Source organism: Carex rostrata, chromosome 2 (assembly GCF_964058835.1).
Source record: "Carex rostrata chromosome 2, lpCarRost1.2, whole genome shotgun sequence".
Lineage (NCBI taxonomy): Eukaryota > Viridiplantae > Streptophyta > Magnoliopsida > Poales > Cyperaceae > Carex > Carex rostrata.
The window spans coordinates 10,025,563-10,045,908 of NC_135919.1; the positions used below are offsets into that span (position 1 = coordinate 10,025,563).

At 32.5% G+C, this 20,346-nt stretch overlaps 1 protein-coding gene across 1 annotated transcript; it reads right to left on the reverse strand.

The window, feature by feature from the left end:
* Positions 1–633: 633 nt before the first annotated feature.
* Positions 634–7,557, reverse strand: LOC144550649 (uncharacterized). The gene is made up of 3 exons (XM_078298635.1): positions 7,025–7,557; positions 2,640–2,704; positions 634–1,349 (listed from the first exon to the last, which is right to left on the reverse strand). The coding sequence occupies exons 1-3, from the start codon at positions 7,504–7,506 to the stop codon at positions 832–834; spliced, it is 1,065 nt and encodes a 354-aa protein (XP_078154761.1). The 5' UTR covers positions 7,507–7,557; the 3' UTR covers positions 634–831.
* Between the last annotated feature and the right edge of the window lie 12,789 nt (positions 7,558–20,346).

Consider the following 20,346-nt stretch of genomic DNA (forward strand, 5'->3'; position numbering starts at 1 on the left):
TCCTAACAAGGGAAGGGGCTGGAGAGGGGATATCTAGAAGAAATCCAGAGAGAAATATATTTACATATGATTAATTTACTACAGGAAAAGGAAGTATGCATATATGTATATATGTGTATATATGTGTATGTACCAGTATATATGTGTATATGTGTATGTACCAGTATATATGTATGTATATGTATGTATATGTATATATGTGTATGTACCAGTATATATGTGTATATGTGTATGTACCAGTATATATGTATGTATATGTATATGTATGTGTGTGTGTGTATGTATGTATGTGAAATCATGGGTTGGCGGGTCAAGCTATCAAATTTCTGAATATATTACATAATTTTTTTTTTTTACTTTATAGATTTCAAACCTATAACCTCTTACATAAGAGCTATGTGCTTTTACCACTAGACTAAATACAGGTTCTAAGTATGCATTTATATATTAGTACATGAAAATTTCGTTTGATTCCCCAAAAAGCAATTAGAAAAAAAAAATCCCCACATAGAAGGGAGAAATCAAGAACAAGTCAGAATATGTTTCAAAATGGGCATAAATTCATCAGTAATTGAACAAACACTTGTTTTGTTTTAATTGTTCCAGATATGCACATCTTTGCATCACTCATCCTGGTCCTGTCAATAAACTATAAAATTTGTACACCTGGTGTTTACATTGCATAAATAACCAAATCTAGAAAACTGAACAAACAAGCAAACGAATGAATCCTGTACTGTGTTTTATACATGGAAATTATTTAAAAAGAATCCAAATCAACCGATATGCACAAATAAATATATGAAAAATGTCAAAAAAAAGAAGAGAAAGTTATTGATCTGGAAACAACTGTAGCAATTGCAAGCTATTACTTGGATGATGGTTACAATCCAACAGCTCAAAATGATCAGGTTGCACCGTTTCTGACGAAGAATCAGTCGTGGGTCGATGCCGGCGCATGTGCCCTCCTAGAGCCTGTCCCATAGGAAACTCCATGCCACAAATCGTGCACTCATGCGCCCTTGGTTTCGTCTTCATATCGGCACCTTGAGCTCTAGATCTTTGCCGGTTATGGCTTGTTCGATGTCCTCCCAATGCCTGAAACGATGCAAACTCTTTGTTGCATGTTTTGCACACGAATATCCCCTCTGCCGGTTTGCTATTTTTCTTCTGATCACTCATCGAATAATCACACGAGAGCGACAAGTTGGTCGTAAAGTCGATTGCCTCTCCCTTAACGGGTTGTACCATTCCGTAGTCTTCCTCTTCTTGTTCTTTGCTTCTTCTTTTTTTCCTCTGTTTTTTAGGTAATTTGTTGTGCAAGCTAAAAAAAGTTGTATAGAAGGAGCCTTACCAATCTTATATAGATATATATATATATATCTATATATAATATAGATGCTGCAACCTGTACATGTTGAGCTGTTCACATTTATATATATACTAGTCTTTGCTACAAATTGTGACTTGCACGGTAAGTAAATTAAGGAGGCGCCTGAGCTTGCGTTATAAGTTAATAAAAGATAATTCCGTACAGCAACAAATAAGTGTTTAATATTATTTTTCTCTTTTGCTCAATAGGGATGTGCCAAATGCACGCCTAGATTGTACCTAGAGAAATTATTTTTATTTTTATTTTTTTCATTTTTGGATAATTGTTCGCAAGATAAGTATGGCAAGGAAAATATTTCCTTCATTTTAAAAATATTATGAGATAAAATACATACCAAGGAATTAGTGTTAATTCAACGACGGCATGCATGATGCATGCGCGTAAGGAAAAAAACGCGTTAGAAGTTAGAGCTGCATGAGCGAAATTAAATTAAAATAAAAAAAAAGTCAACCAAGAAACGTGTCGGTACAAAACTGCAAATCCTGAATTTTCTAATAGAACGCGCCTCCCAGGTAGCTGACTCAACACAATTAAAATGGACGGTCCATATTTAATTTCAGAGATCCGGAAATTCACATCCTCTTAGATATCTTATATTTTGCGTGACGTTTTGAAAAATCTCAACCGTTGCAGTACATTCTATGCGAATCTCAAAGCTCTACTGGCCCCCTACATCACCCCCGAATAGACACCAGACACGTCGGTCACGCAAAATATGAGATATCTCAGAGCGCACTCGTGACCCGGATGGCAGTAAGAGACAGTATTATTTGTGCTTTGAGATGCGTGCCAAGTTAAAAATTTCATTTTCGAACCGTCGGATTCTATTCTACTCAGTCAGTCAGAGTCAGATAACCTGAGGGGATACGAATTCCGCGCATGCAGGGGTAATGTATTATGTATTTATGTGTAAACCTGAGTACCTCATGATGACGAAGCAAAACTACAAACGGAAGCTTATCCTAGGAGCTTCTCTTGTTAATTAGTGACCGTTTGAAGTTGACTCTGTCTAATTTGATGTACCGATTATCCACTGCCAATTTTTTTTTTTTTTTTCAAGCAACCAAAAACGGTCCATATTCAATTCCTTATGCTAGCTAGGAGTTGGTTGTTTTCGATGTTGAATATTATGTGGCGAACTGCGTGATGAGATGGGGGGTGAAATTCTAGAAGGTTCGAATCAAAAAAAGTATTGAGAAGGCTTTTTAATTAATCAAGGGTAAATTGTGGCCAAATTTGACCATGCCATTGTCATTTTTTATGAACGCCATTGTTCGCAAGATAAGTATGCCAAGGCCAAGAGCAATCCATCTACATTAATGTGAATAAAGCATTTTGACTAATTAAATGCCATTTGAAAAATTCATAGTCGAACAGATTTTGCTGTCCACATGTTTTAATTTCCACCTGATTAACTATATACCCACACAAAAATAATATTAAAATGCAAAGATGAATTGTACCTCATATTAATTACTTGAAATTAAAAATACTAATATATGTAGTTAACGCCTGTTAAAAAAATGCTATACAAAATCAACGGAGATTATTTTTATACATTGAATGAGTCTGTGATACTAAGCATAGCATCAGCAGGGGCGGACCCAGTGTATACCGGGGGGCAGCCGCTCCCCTCCCCCTAGATTTTAAGTTTTAGTGGTCATAGGTACTGATCGACTTTGTCCTCCCCAAATTTTTTTTGCCCCGTCTGGATGTTTGATTCGTAATTCGGGTTAAATTTAGTATTAAAATCAAAATAAATTTCTTGAATTGTGATTGGTAATTAGAATTACAAGTTAAAACATCAGAAATTACAAGTCAAAGCATTAGAAAATATAAGTCAAAGCATTGTTTTTTTATTGAGTACCCAATTAGTTAATGGATTTAAATTCAATAAGCTATTTAAATCTGATTCGATATTTTTTTGCCTCCCCTTAACAAAAATCCTGGATCCGACCCAGCATCGGATGATCATGTATTATGGCTCCAAATCTCGAGTTGTGAGATTCAAATTGTCGATTAAATACAATATGTAATAGAAAACTAAATTATATAAATATTTTTATAAAATCTATTACTATTTCGTTGATAGGTGTCAAACAATAAAATAAATTCAACAAGGATAAATTCAAATTAACGGAACACATCTAAATCCCTAAATTATATAATTATTTTTATAAAATCTATTACTATTTCGTTGATAGGTGTCAAACAATAAAATAAATTCAATTACGATAAATTCAAATTAACGGAACACATCTAAATTCCTAAAAATGATTCGCGAGGATAAAAAGTGACTTTTCGCGACGGAATATCGTCATTATTGTGCTTTTTCTATTCATGATGGTACTTTTCACGGAAAAATACCGTCATAAATCCTCAATTTGTAGAATCATTTCCTTTAATTGTCGAGCTGGAAAAGAATAGAATCAAGGGAATGGCATCAAGTATTCTTTTCAGGCTTTCAGCAGAGCGTAAACATTTTTTTTGAAGAAGAGCAGGGCGTAAACATTAAAAATCCCTTTTTAGCGGTAAACTGAATGAAATCGAATCTTCAACTTTTTGCCCACATGTGAACAAGAGATTCGGTTTCAAAATTAATATCTTCATTCAGATGTGGAATTAACTGGCATCGCATATATACAAATTAAAAATAATAACAAAATGAAAAGATAAACATATATAAACGAAATATATATACAAATTAAAAATAATAACAGAATGAAAAGATAAACATATATAAACTGGCATCGCATATATACAAATTAAAAATAATAACAGAATGAAAAGATAAACATATATAAACGAAATATATATACTTTAGAATAATGGCGACGACATATATAAAAACCATGTACATTTGATCGATGCACCAATTGAGCACTTTTTTCGTTCTAGAATAAACAAGCAAATCAGTATATATATATGCTGTTCTTGTTACCTAAGACTAATATTTCTTCTCGATTTAATCAATCCCATTACACACCTTCATTTGCCAAAAATTCCACAAGACTAATTGCATATAAATAAGTTAAAAGGCCTAGTATGGCAATAGTACAGAAGCTAAATTGATTAATAATTGTGAGCATTTCTTTCATTTGGACTTTGGTTCATTTTTTTTTATTAGGATATGTTCGGCTGTCACTGTCTGTGAAAAAAAAGTTTATTTTGGAGTGATTATTTTTTTCTCACGCGCATAATGTTTCAGTCATTCAAATTGAAGCTGATATTTAAGTCCATTTTCGTTCCCACCTAACAACCGAACAGGTCCGCAACAACAAAGTAGACATTTTTCGCGAGAGAAAAAGTACATTTATGACGGGACTCTGTCGCAAAAAGTATCATCGCGAATAGAAAAAGCACGTTCATAACAGTACTCCGTCGCAAAAAAACACTTTTATCGTCACAAAAAGTGCCCGTCTCTTTACTGGGTGTCAGGATAGATGTTCAGTTCATATTAAGTACTGGTACTGGAGTTAGCATTCATATGTGCTTTTCCAAGTGGTTTCCTCCGTTAAGTGTCAACATCGGCTAAAGTTTGAATCCGTATCCTCTCAGGTATTGCAGAGGATCACCCTCACTTTACGGTTTCAGATTCAATTTCAACCGGTTTGGTATTTGGGCTGCAATAGGGGCAGTATTTTTGGGCTTTGAGATTCGTGCCAAGTTAAAAAGAACGGTTCAGATCTAGTAATTGTAAAAGATTCCCTTATCAGGTATTGGAGAGGATGTGAATTCCTAAAGTTTGATGTACACGCTTATTGGGGTTATTTGAATTTTGAAAAGCTAGCGTTTGACATTATTGTGGTTTCCCATTGTCAAATCTTGTACATTCAGACAATAGAATTAAGGTAAAGGTAAAATAATTTTCAAAAGTAGAAGTTGTGATCACATTTATGCATCTTAAAATTGTTGCTACTTATTTTGTATTATTGGTATGAGAATAAGTTTTTGATCTAGTGACAAAAATAATATTTTTTTGCGTAGTAGTTATAAGTTCGAAATTCAGATGAATATGTGGATATTAAATAGTTAGTTTACTTGAACTCTAATATTTTACTAAAAAATTATATAGTATATTGTTTGTCAAACTTCTTAATTTTAATTTTGCTTTTATCTAACTATTAAATGTCTACAAAAAATTTCCATCCGAAAATTTGTACTTGCAATCTCTTATAAAGAAGATATTGTCTTTTCCACTAGATCAATTAAGATGTACTGGTTCTCCATTATAATTTTTATTTTGTTTATGAAATTGTTGATTGGTAAATTATTTTTTGTGATACAGTAACTAAAATTTCTCTTTGTTTGAACATTGCGCTCAAATATGTTCTTAGAGAACCCCGCACTGCAGCTCAATGAGTACATACGGCATTTTTCCAACTGTTCCAATGCAGACTCTGCCGCTCATTCCATTCTACAAAAAGTAAATATATTAATATATTATATGCTCTTAAATCAAGGACCCTCCCTTTAGCTATTAATTGAGCAAACACTATCTAACTGGTTTTCCATGGGACTCTGATAAAATAAAATTGAAACGTCATAGATTTTAATCATGTCATTTTAACTTTGAATCATATATTATTCTAAATTCCAAAAAATTGTAACTCGGTAATATATACAACATTACATGAAAATAACAATACTACACTGTGAATTAATTAGTATATATACTCGTGTCATTATTTTGTCCTAAAATCAATTTCTGCATGGTTCTTTGTCATTAGCACAAAATAGTACTGTTAGAATCAAGGCGAGCCAGGAGTATCCATGGGAACATTCATACGTACTCATATGAGATTTGTGCCTGATGTATTACATAAGAATACCAGGCAAAGAAGACAGAGAAAGAGAAAGGAGAGGAGAAGAAGGAATAGGAAGAAGGAAGGGAAAAAAAAGAAAAAGAAGGAGACAACATCACTGCCAACAATATCTCTCTTATTAAATCATAAACTGTTACCTTATTATAGATAGATATAGTAAAGACTACAGGAGAGGTGGGGCAAATACACAACATGTCCATCCGAACTCAAAGAGACGAGGTGAAGCGAAGAGCGGTAACTATATCCATTAGATGGAAGCACCTGCTCGAACAAAGTAGTGAGGTGGAGCGACGAGCAGCAGCCAGATCCACTAGGTGGAAACACATGCTCGGACGGAAAGGTGATGAGGAACAATGAATTGAAGCAAAGAATTGTGACCAAATCCTTTAGACAGAAGCACTACTTGAACGGAAAAGAAAGCATAATAGCCGGAAAGAGAGAAGGGAGAGAGGGCGGAGAAAGCAACAGAAGTCGACCCTCAAAACAACAAAATTGTCTCATATACATCGCCTGCGGACTCTCTAAGGTTTGGCGGAGAGTCCGAGGCATGCTTTTATATCCAAAGGATTTGTTATATTTTACATTGTTGAATACAGAAACAAAGACTCAAAATTAATAAGAAGAAATCTCATATTCAGAAAAAAAGAATTCCAAGTTCATAAAGAAATACTCTAAATTAAAAAGAACAAAGCTCATATTTCTTATCCAGTACCTAAAAGTTTGTCCAAATATGAACAGAACTTGCTAAATATGCACAGCTACCTATTTCTCTACATAAACATGTGATAATATATATCTTAATTACACAAACAGGTTGAGCAAACGACCTTCAAAACGTTCACTAATCACATCTCCATCAATATAGAAACCTAATTTTTCATCTTTCCTTGTTGGAAGCATACTCAAATCAATCTCTTTCTGCTGTCTGATTTGAACCAGCTGTGCAGATGTAACCGGTGAAACTCTATGCAGTCGCATATGGCCACCTAAAGCTTGACCCATCGGAAACTCCTTACCGCAAAAGCCGCATGTATGCTTCGCTGGTTCCTTGCATTTCTCTCCATCTATGCGTTGTACCTTCAGCCGATGGTGGCTGGTACTGTGTCCTCCTAGAGCCTGGAATGACATAAACTCGCGGCTACATGTCTTGCATTGAAACACACCATTCTTCTTCTTCTTCCTTCTGTTGTTGCTCTTCTTAATTATCTTGTTTGAAATTGAAAGTGACAGCAAGAGATTTGCTGCCTTTATGTTTTCTCCCTTTGCTTGGCTTGTAGGTACTCCCATCTGATCAGATAATTAAGCTTGTATATGTAAGCAATATCTGAGGTTAATTAGTAGAATTGTAGAAATAATTCTGTTCAATTTATAGTATATCTATGTCTGGGTGTGAAGGATGGTATCGAGATTCGAGTGCAAGCCAAGGAAATTACTTGGGGAGCAAGTCTCTGTGTGGGAGTGTGATAATTTAGCAATAAACAGCTCTTTTTTTCTTATTGTAAGATTTGCCCGGCTGTAGGCAAGCAAGAGAAACAGTTGGGAATAGAATGTGACACGGTTGATTAATTAATTAAACACGTAAGTGACGTAACATTCCACCGGTGCTCTAATAGTACGCATGCAGTAATTAAGGTAATGTTTTACGCGTAAACCTGACGAAGCAAAACTATAAACAGAAGCTTATCAAAGTAGCTTCCCTTATTAATTAATTAGTGTAATATGCAATGCATGTACACTTTTGAATGCTGTGAAACTTCGCAAAAAAAAAAAGTTTGAAGTTTACTCTCTCTAAATTTGCGTACCGACTACCAACTGCCATTTTTTTTTTCAACCAATCAAAAATGGAGACCCACATTTAATTCCTTATGCTAGGAGTTAGTTACGTTGTTTAATGAGACCAGATCGTCTGCCTCCGGGGGCAGGAAATTCCTGCCTCCAAAGTCTTTGCGGGTGGGACTCCATTTAAAAACAGTAACAATAATTAAACCCTTAAACAGTAACCGGTCCCACCGCACAGAGACTCTGGAGGCAGGAAATTCCTGCCCCCCGGGGGGCAGACGATTTGATTTCTTGTTTAATTCCGATGTTGAATTATGTGGCGAACTGCGTGAATTGATGAGATGAGTGAAATTCTAAGGTTCGAAATACCAACAAAAAAAGGAAATAAATCTGCTGCGATCCGAATGGTAGCTACAGTACTTTAAATCTCTGTTTTTCCAAATTCCACCGTTCAACTTTTTTTGTACACACATCTCTAAATAGCTAGTTTTTTTATGTACGCATTTTAAAAAAAAAAATTAATAGTTAGATTTGAAAAAACAGAGATTTCAGGGTACTGTAGCTCCAATTCGGATCGCACCTAGCAGATTTGTTTCCACAAAAAAATGCTAGTACATGAGACACCAAATGTTTATATAAACAACAATAAGAAGCCACCGAATTAATTATACAGTACGTTTTGTTATTTCTGGTTCACCATTTTTTTAACACCTATATATATTGTACTTCATTTCATACCAACATGAACTTTTCTAAACAAGGTCAATTATGGCCTAATTTTACCAGATATCCTAGATTAGTAATTACAAAAAACCTCGTATAATTTTTTTTTTAATGGATTGGATTTTAAGATCACATATGATAAAAAGTTAGATTATTTATTGGATTTTTTGGATGTTCAACTTTTGCGAATATATAAATTATATATTCCATCTGATATAAACGTTTTCCGGAATACATATAAAAGGTATAATTTTATAAACTTAATTAATTACAACAACAAAGTAGATACTTTTTGCGAGAGAAAAAATGCATTTATGATGTAATTCTGTTGCAAAAAAGTACCGTCGTGAATAGAAAAAATACGTTTATGACGGTACTCTGTCACAAAAAGTCACTTTTTATTCTCGTAAAAAGTGTAAAAAGTGCCTGTCTTTTATAGTTATAATGAGAATAAAGTATGTTGACTAATACCATTTGAAAGGTTCATAGCCGAACAGATTTTGCTGGCCACATGCATTCATATATAAATGGGCGTAAAACGTGTCCACCTGCTTTCCACCTAATTAATTAACTACCCACAAAAAAATTATACTAAAAAGTTAAAAATACTAATATATATGTGGTGTTTACGCCTTGTTCAAAAAAGTGCTATACGTATATATACACAATCAACGGAGATTTGATCGTGTATTGTGGCTTCAATTCGGGCGTGTTCGGTTGCTAAGCGGGAACGGGAATGAGTTTGGGTTTGGATCCAATTTGAATAACCAAAACACTATTCGTGTGGGAAAAAAAAATTTCACTCTGAGTGGATTTTTTTTTTTCCCGCGGGCACAGTGGCACGCCGAACACGCCCTTCATGAGTTGTACGATTCAAATTGTCAATTAAATTAAGTCACGCAATATGATCTATATCAAAATCTAATAGAATACTTAATTATATATATATTTTATAGAATCGATCTATTACTATTTCGTTGATCGGCGTCAATTAAACAATAAATAAATTCAATTAGATAAAATCAAATTAGCGGAACAAATCTAAATCCCTAAAAAAGATTAGCTTAATTTGTAGAATCGTTTCCATTGTGGAGCTGGAAAATTAAGAATGCATATCCTCTGCATTAACTCAAAAGGGAATCTTTTGAGTTAATCATCTCAACTGTCTGATCTTAAAAGGAGCCAATTCAACTCCTACTTATAAAATACGAGATCTTTCTAAATTAGTACAGATCTAGTTCACACAAATTTTAAAACATATCAAACGATTGAGATTCCCTTTTGAGTTAACGTAGAGGATGCGAATTCGAAAATTAAGGAGGAATACATATATTATTAATGATATCATCGATGACAGAAGGTGTTTTTTTCTTTTTTCTTTTTTCGAAAGCTCGTAAGCGAATGACAGAAGCTGTACGTCTAGAATTCGCATTCTATGAGATATCTCAAACTTTGAGTGTTCTTTTGGAAAATCTCAGCAGTTCAAATACGTTCTGCACGAATCTCTGTGTTACCCCCGAATAGGCACCGTACACGTCGGCATCCATTTCAGTTTTTAGTGGGTGGAATACAGTTGATAGGTGGTTTCGTCCGTTAAGTGTCAACATCAGCTAAAGTTAATTTGATGCACTTGATGACGTCTATTGGGGGTTATTTGAACAGCGTTTGACATGATTATATATATATATATATATATATATATGGTTTTCCATTGTCAAATCTTAATTATACATTCACACAATGGTGTTCGGCAGGGTGGATTAAGAGATTGATGAGATCCCTGTGTTGCAGCTTAATTGGGAGCTAGATATGACATTGTTCTAACTGTTCCAATGCAGACTCCTAACGCTCATTCCATTCTAAAACAAAAATTATGCATCGATCCCAATTATGTATTAATTGAGCAAACATTATAACTAACTGGTTTTGCATGGTACTCTGATAAAACATAATTGAAACGCCGTAGGTTTTAAGCTTTTAATGAACCTTTTCAATTTAACTTTGAATCAACCTTTTCAAAGTCCATAAAATTGTAACTCAGTAATATATACAACATTACATGAAAATAACAATATTACATTGTGAATAAGTATACTTGTGCCATTAATTTTGTCCTAAAATCAATTTCTGCAACATATATGTGTCACAAGAATCGTTTACATTTTAAATCAATTCACCACATCTAATTTTGCCCAATATGCATAATTAACTCGAATCTTATTTAATTCTCTCACATTCCTCTCACTAATTATTAACTTTTGTACGACTCTCAACCAATTACGAGATTGAGAATGAAATTCATTAATTACATTAAATATCCAAAGGACTTGTTCCTGACCATATTTGACATTGTTGTGTCCACAGAAACAAAGTCTCAAAATTAAAAACAAAAAAAATCTCATATTCAGAAAAAAAAGACTCCAAATTTATAAACAAATACTCCAAATTTAAAATAAAATAAAATAACAAAGCAAATATTTCCTATCTAGTACCTAAAAGTTAGTCCAAATATGAACAGGACTTGCTAAATATGCACAGCTACCTATTTCTCTACATAAACATGTGATAATATATATCTTAATTACACAAACAGGTTGAGCAAACGACCTTCAAAACGTTCACTAATCACATCTCCATCAATATAGAAACCTAATTTTTCATCTTTCCTTGTTGGAAGCATACTCAAATCAAACTCTTCCTCCTGCCGGATTTGACCAAGCTGCGGAGATGTAACCGGTGATGATCTATGCAACCGCATATGGCCGCCTAAAGCTTGGCCCATCGGAAACTCCTTGCCGCAAAAGTTGCATGTATGCTTCGTTGGTTCCTTATATTTCTCACCAATTTTTACATCATTGATGCGTTGTAACTTTGGCCGAAGGTGGCTGGTACAGTGTCCTCCTAAAGCCTGGAACGACGAAAACTCACGGTTGCATGTCTTGCATTCAAACACTCCATTCTTCTTCTTCCTTGATCTGTTGTTGTTCTTCTTGTTTATCTTGTTTGAAATTGAAAGAGACAGCAAGAGATTTGTGTTTTCTCTCTTTGTTTGGCTTGTTGGTAACCCCATCTGATCTTAGATGATTAAGCTTGTATATAAGAAAGGTATCTGAGATTATTGCAACTGTAGAAGCAACACATACAATTTATAGTATATCTTGTCTACGTGTGAAGAATGGTATGAGTGAAAGCGAAGGAAATTACTTTGCGAGCAAGTCTTTCTGTGTGAGCGTGTTAATTTGTCTTTTAGCAATAAACAGAATAGAATGGGACACGGTTGACTAATTAAACACGTAACCGGTTACCGGTGCTCTCCGTGTTGATAAAGTTAAGCGAGTGTTGACCGGGCTGGGAAGAAAGTTCGTGATTTAAGGTGTTTTGTAACGGTTCCTGTGCAGTCAAATATGTAACGAAGTATAAAAACGGTGCTATATGACTTGTTATATTTAGAGGCGAACTACGCAAATCACAAGAGATCACATTTTATCGATCGGACAATAAAGAGGGCAGTTTCGTGGGGCCATCCTACCATGAAAGCACACGGTCTAAAGCGAGAGAACGATATATCTCCATGCAATGACCGACTTTATTTTATTTTTCTTTATTTGAGGAAAGAAAGGATTTCGGTTCTTGTTCCTGAACTACCGCAGTTTAATGGTTTTTAAAAAAAAAATAAAGTTGGAGATCACATCACCTGGCTATTTTAATATTCATAAGAGATCTCCACTCGAATTTTAAATTTGAATTTAATATTTTTTTAATATGTAATTCTTTTTTAACTAATTATATTAAACATGATTTTATGTACAATAGTTAATATTCAGTGACAGCGAATAATTTAAAAAATGTACTTCTTTTATTGTTTTTTTTTAAATAGTAAAAATATATTGCGTTTAAAAATATTATAAAGTTATGTTCCCTCTTAAAGGTTTCGTCTCTCTCAATCATACAATATATACAGGCATTGTGACATTGTCCCTGTCAATTATACTTTTCTTCGTCAAAGTTCCGTGACTCCTAATTATAACTAGCATTATTTTTTTCAGAAAAATTTGCATAAATTTACAGAAGAATAGTATTTTGTAAGTTCATAAATTTGAAATAATTTAAAGGACTCGTTCAATAATTCAGATATATAAATAAAATTAAGGAATAGTTTGTTTTTAATGCATATATATACATTAAGATTATGAGGCAATGTTGTAAATAACGGTATGCGGTTATCAAACAGACAGAATATCGGCAAGCGATTAATCGAGAATAATGAACTATAATAAAAAATAATTGACTGACTAATCGGAAAAATATGTAACGGTTTGATTACCGCCAACGACTAATCGATCTAAACGGACGTTTTTTATAATAACACTATTCTGAGGTACAAAAGAAAGAAAGAAAAAAAATTGTGGATAATTCGGAAAATGTTTCAATAATTTTCCAATAATTTTGGTTTTTAATTTAGGAGGAATATAACAAAAGACCTCGAACTTGCGGAAGGGGTCGCTCACAAAACATCAAATAACAAATAACCAAGTCTTACTGTAGAATTTTGTACTATATATTTGCGTTAAAGTTGTATTATCCCAGAAAATGCTTTTTTCAGTTGTTTTTGACTATTAATTTGTAGGATGCATATGTCTGGACGTGTCTTTTTTCGGTGATGACTTGACGAAGCAACTTCAATATAAAGGAAGCTTCTAAAATTTCCACAAATTAAAATAATTACTGAATTCAGGATTTAATATTAGCCACAGTATTACAAGAGCTACTTAATTAATTAGTCGGCTATGTTAACAATTCATATATATAATAGGATCAATATCTTTTTCTCTAAAAAAATTAAGTTATATTGGATTTTGAGTTGCCTACTTCATTTTATGTAAATTAGATTATTAATTTATTATTGACTGAGACAATTTAGATTCATCTAGATTCAATTAAATTAATTTTAAATTTTAATGTGAATCAGACAATTTAGATTCAATTTTAAATAACACTTTATCCAAAACTCTTTAAAAAAACCCACCCATAGAAATCTGGCACTGATTCATCTAATATTATAATTAAATATTATACATAGATAATGCTCTATAATTAATATGTTATTTTCTTGAAGTAACGAAGAAGTTGCTTGTTTCTTGCCCAGGAATCTATCGTACCCTATATGGCTATATATATAAGATCCATGTAACATGCAGATCATGTATACCTCCAAACAAATTAATTAACCACACTCAATGGGAGCATCAAAGAAACATACAAGAGATAATCACACACAAGTAGGAGAAGAAGCAAATCTACCACTCTCACTAGCACTTCCTGGACAAAACAATAAAATCAAAAGAAGAAGGAAGACAAAAATTCCAGGTGTGTTTGAATGCAAAACATGCAATCGCCAATTTTTGTCATTCCAAGCCCTCGGGGGACACATGACGAGCCACCTTAGACCGAAAGTCCGGTTTGATGGGCTCGGCATGGTAATCACAACGAAATTTAAGGAGCGAAAGAGGCATCTATGTAACTTGTGTGGAAAGGAGTTCATGTTAGGTCAGGCATTGGGTGGACACAAACGTCTGCACCGAACTCCTGCGGTAGTACCCGAACAGTTGTTGCATGACTGGCGCCGTGAGGCTAGTATTGATTTGAATATGCCTCCTTTGGACATGAACACCTAACTATCATAGATGATTATACTTGTATATATAATAATGTGTTTTGGATGTATAGGTACTTTTATTTGTATTTAGTTGCTGCATTATATTTATACTACATGTTATGTAAGATATATATATGAGTTCTGATAGCGTTTCCAAGCTGTTTGTAAAGTATGAAAATCATATTAACCTTAATTAACTCATGATTTGTGAAAATGCTTCTCAATTTGAAGGGACAATCAAACTGATTATTGTTGCAAGCTGTTTTTCATATGGCAATGTTGTCAAATAAAATTTAGTTAACTCCATTTCAAAACTTTGTAGGGGGCTCGATGTAACTTTTACTTTCTGTATTGTTGTAACTTGAAAGTCTCTGTCAAGCCTTCAAAAAAAATGAAGTTATTAACTCCATTTAAAGTCATTTTTGAGGAGTATATGCAAATGCAATTTGCCTAGTAATAAATCATTAACAAAAAAAAGGGTTAATTACATCAAGATGGAGAAAGAAAAAGAAAACCAATTGAAAATAAATATACAAGCACATGAACCAAATAAGGTTTAAAATTTCAAAAATAATAAAATAAGTAGAGCCTAGCCAATTGAAAGTCTTTTTTTTAGGAGTATATGCAATTTGCATAGTAATAAATCATTAACAAAAAGAAGGGTTAATTACATCACAATTTTTCAGTGTTCTAAATAGCTAGCTATAGTGGTTTTGGACCTAGAAAGCTAAACTACGGGGTAAAACTGCGCTAATTGAGCTACGGCCGCTATAGCGCTAATAGCGGTCCGCTATAGCGTGTAGCATGTAGCACGTAGCGGCAATAGTGGTCCGTTATGCTACATGGGCTTATGATTTTGCAATTTTAATGAGCGTTAATGTCGAGATGAGTTTTTTTTAACTTTATCAAACTATATCAATATAATGGAACATGTGCAGGCTATACCGCTATATCAATTAAATTTTATATTATGCATTATTGTTGGGTTTTCCAAAAATGAAAAATTAAAACAATGTCTAGGGACCTTGTCCGTGAGAAATTGAACTTCAATATGAATATTGTAACTTCTTAATCAATTTGGTGTTTTTTTTATTGATGAGACATGTTTACTATTAGTAGAAATATAAAATATAATTTTTGAAATATAAAATATAATTTTTATAATAGCTTTTGCTATAGCTGCGCTATTCGCTAAAGCTTTTTTTTTTGTCTCCCCGCTATGCCGCTATAAATGCTATTTAGAACTTTGCGATTTTCTAAAAAACGGTGATTTTAAAAATTTCCAAAAAAATAGTAAAAAAATTCTAAAAATTGTAAAATTTGATCTCCAAGCATAATTTAATATAGAGATCAATTTGAACGATTCAGATAGATATTTTGAACTTTCATATTGAAGATATAAACGTGAAGTAAACCACTCGTAATATAACTTTACGTTTAACAAGTGTCACTGTAATAAAACCCGTTGTCTTTCTCTTGTTTTATTATAGTTTAACAATTTGTTTTCCGTACTCTCTTGTTTTATGAATTCCCGTTGTCTTTCTCTTTTTAGCACAGGAATTCAATATTTTTTATTTTATAAAAGGGACCGGGAAACCCAACCAATTTCATGTAACAAATCATGCATAATTGTTCTTACAAAAGTAGACAATACAAGAATAGAACAGTATCCGCGAGGGATACTGTCGGTATACCGTTACGGATACTACTGTTGCTAATAGAAAATTCACTTTTATATCGGTATATCTTCGTGAATACTGTCCCATGTTTATAGTATATGACAAATATCTAGTACCTCTAAACATGAAAACTTAAATATAAACTACCTGTAAGGGGAAATAAATCTGATGTGATTCTCAAAAGAATCACGGGACTTGCTTTTTCAAATCCACCCCTCTATTTTTTTTAAATGCACAAATCTCAAAACAAATAAATAGGTAAATTTGGAAAAACAGGGTCTGCTCAAGAATCACAGCAGATTTGTTTCCACCTAGCTATAGGGTGCACTACAGTTTAACTAAATACAAATCAAAGAAGTCAACAAACATTCAGATAAAAGGTTGAGCTACTGAGTCCCACAATCATCAGAAATTAATTAATTGCTATCATAATTCACTAAGAAGGTTGATCATATATATCACATCTTATCTATTTCCTCTATATTTCAGCTAGATCTCCTCAAATCCAGGGTCTAGCTCATGTAGGGATCTTTTCTTTAATTTCCTGTGATTCTGTATATGAGATTATTATTCCGTCTTTCTGACTTCTGAGTCAAGTTGTTCACATTAAATGATAGAATAAGAATTAGTTTTAAAATGGAATCATACTATCTAACTTTACATAAAAAAAAGAAGTTAAAGTTACAATAGATGGATAAACTAATAACTCCAATTAATTCTGGAGAAGAAGACTAAAAATAAAATTTATGTTTTAATAAAATATGAATAATAATATTCATCTCTACACTCTTACTCCCACCACCACTAATTATTTAAACACTTCTAAAATTAGAGTGTCTACTTCTTAAATTAGAAGTTGTACTATAGTCCCCCACTAATTATTTATCCATACAAAAAAATATTCATCATGATAAACGTATATGAGGTGATTATTCAAGTATTTTTTATATAAATATAAATATTCTAGTGTATAAGTATAACTACTTGTAATACTTTTATATGTTAGTGAGTGTCATATGTAAAAAATACTTGCAAGTATAGATATATATACTTGCACGACGAGATATAAATACTTGTGTAACAACAAAATCGAAAGTACATTATCATGGATCTCATTTGAAAAAGAAAATTGCGTAGAAGATGTTCGTGATTTTAAATTTGCAAAATTCCTCATAGATCATCAGAAATGTAGATGAGATTGAAATGAGATTAAAAAAAAACCCTCTAAAAACGTGTATGCTTCTCATATAGTTTGAGATTTTGTTGGAGAGACAATTATTTATGTAAAAATTGTTCAATAAAGTACAAGTACTTCCATGCATAAGTATTAATGCTTAAAAAAAAAAAATCAGTGCCGGAGTTTTTATGGTCTCCCAAGATAGTTATAGAAGTTAATACGAGAATAAATGTGGAGATGGGAGTACGGAGATAATTATCAGGATCCATAAAATATATGCAAACACATCTAGTAGCAATAAATCATTAACAGATTCAAAAAATATATATAATTAATATTTTTATTATATGCAAGTATGCAACTATATATGTCTTTCCTTTTGTTTTGGGAAAGAATGCCCATAGAAGTACCGACAGCCTACATGTCATTGATTGTGTAAACACTGAGGCCACTTCAAATGACAACGAAAACACTAATTCTGTTGACTCCTGAGTCCTTTCCTTCTTTGCTTCCTTTGAAGCTTGATTAAGAAAAGGGATAACCTATGTTGCTTATAAGCTAATTAACCAAGAAATTAAATCTGATAGAGACAGATTAGAATATATTGACAAGATGCAGTACTAGTGAAGTGCCTTGGTCACTAAGTTATCCGGTTAGGGAAACACATACTATTACCTTAATTTTTTATTATTATAAGATATCTTTCTAAGGGGCTTAAGAAAAAAGAAAAAAGAAAAAAGAAAAGCAAGACCTTACACAGAAAGCTGTTACAAGTCTGAAGTCTACCTTATATATATTGATGATATCGGAGTGTAGAAATTTGTATACACAATTTACTTTGAGGCAAATATATATAGAAAACTTTCCAATGTCCAAATAGCTTGTATACTCGGTAACTAGGGGTGTCAATGACACCCATTTACCCTACCCGTATCGTATTCAATAAGATGGGTATGGGTAAGATTTTTTTGTTTTGTTAATTTATTGGGTATGGATATGGGTAAGGATTTTATTTTGTTAGATAAACGGGTATGGGTATGGGTAAAGGTTATTTCGCACCCGTTGGATAACGGGTAATTATATAAAATAAATTATATCATAAGAAGAATATTATGCTAAACATTTTATTTTTTATTTGAATGTTTTATTATTTAGTTAAGGAATTGAATTTGTTAGAAGAGGTATTTTTGATCTTGACTTTTTTTGCTTTATAAAAACCTATTACTTAGAATTAATTACATATTTATATTTTAATTTTTTTATTAGTAATAGTGATTGCATATGTATGACGTGATAAGTTTTGATGGTTTATTTGTAAAAATAATAAAACTATTATATTTGTATTATCATTATTCGCCCACTACCATTTCGTTACCCACTAATCTTAGCGGGTATGGGTAGGATAGGTTAAGGCAAATTCTTAACGGTATGGGTAGGGTATGGGTAAGGTCAATTCTTAATGGATATGAAAATGGTTCCACCCTACCCATATCGTACCCATTGACACTCCCTAACTCTGTTGATATCATCATTGTTATTATTGAACTAAATTGATCCATAATTAATAAATCATTTAAATCAGCCGTTAAATTTAAAACATTCAAGAACCCTTTAGTATTAAATCTTTCAACTTTTTTTTTCTCTCTATTGCTATTAATCGCTGACTAATTAAAAATATGATCTCTCATTTAATTATTACATGGATTGATCCTCGGAATTACATAATTAAATCAAAGGGTACTGTTACTGGTAAATTGAGAAATTCCGAATTGATGCAAATACGTACGTAGTACTGATTAAGTAACCAAGTATGTTTGGATGAAATGAGAATAGCTAGAATAGAGGGCTATTCGGAATAGCAATGTACATTCAAATAATATTTTTGCTATTCGGAATAGTTAGAATAGCTGCTATTCTCTATTCCTTGTAAATGTTGGAATAACTACTATTCGAAAGTATGAGGAGAGAAAAAAAAAATGCTTCCTTCTCAGATTTCTGCTAATGCAGTTCCAAAATTATAAAATTGACACCACTTTTGTTATTTCCACGTTGTGATAATTCAATTGAGAACCCACTTGCCTATCTTTCCTCTTAATTAGCACATTGTTAACACTATTCTTTATCGGTTACAGCTATTCACTATTCCAAATTTACAATCCAAACAACATTTTAACTAATCTGAATAGCACAATTTTTATACTAATATGAAAATCACTATTTATTTTCTATTTTCATTTGTTATTCTTAAATTTTACTATTCTAGCTATTCTAACTTCCATCCAAACCTATCTTTAAAGAAATAGACATTCGATTGACATTATTTTAATACTTTCTAAACTAGTATACAAGAACAAAGTCAGACTTTCAAACTAGGGGGTCAAACAGAAAAAAATTCTACGGAGAATGGTGGTCGATTTGACAATACCAAATTATTTTACTCTAAATTATATAGAAAATCATACACAAATACAAAAAATCTAAAAAATAATAAGAGTCAATTAGCCCCATTTTCTCTTCTTCCCTCTGCCAATACATGCAATATTAAGTTCCTATAAACATATATTATTAATTATCAAATTTAGATTACTGTAAATTACTATTGAAGAGCGGAATAGGATTGATAACTGCAGCCATCTTACTGTACACAGCATTTTCAACTATTTCAAATTTCTTCGGCACTTCTCTCTCTTTCTTCCAAAGTTTACAAAAAGAATGATGAATTTGAAGGAAAAATAAAATATTTAATGACAACTCTTATTGTTTATGCAAATGATGACTCTTTTTAATTATATTACACTCTCCGTATGAAAAGTTGCAAATTCGAAATCCGATTGAAAGATCTTTTAAAAATATTTAAAAGTTGGAAGACCAAATCTCATTTTTAAATATAAAAAAATACTCTTCTTGTTTTACTTTGTCTTTGCTTGTTAATTACTTCCATTGGTGGAAAATATGCAATCAGGATCGGTTATATAGACATATTAGTATCGGAATACAACCGATCCTGATGAAGGCGATACTGATACTACACTAATCTGGATCGGTTATTTAACCGATCTAGATAGTTACTATCAGGATCGGTTGTTTAACCAAAAAACCGATCCTGATAGTTA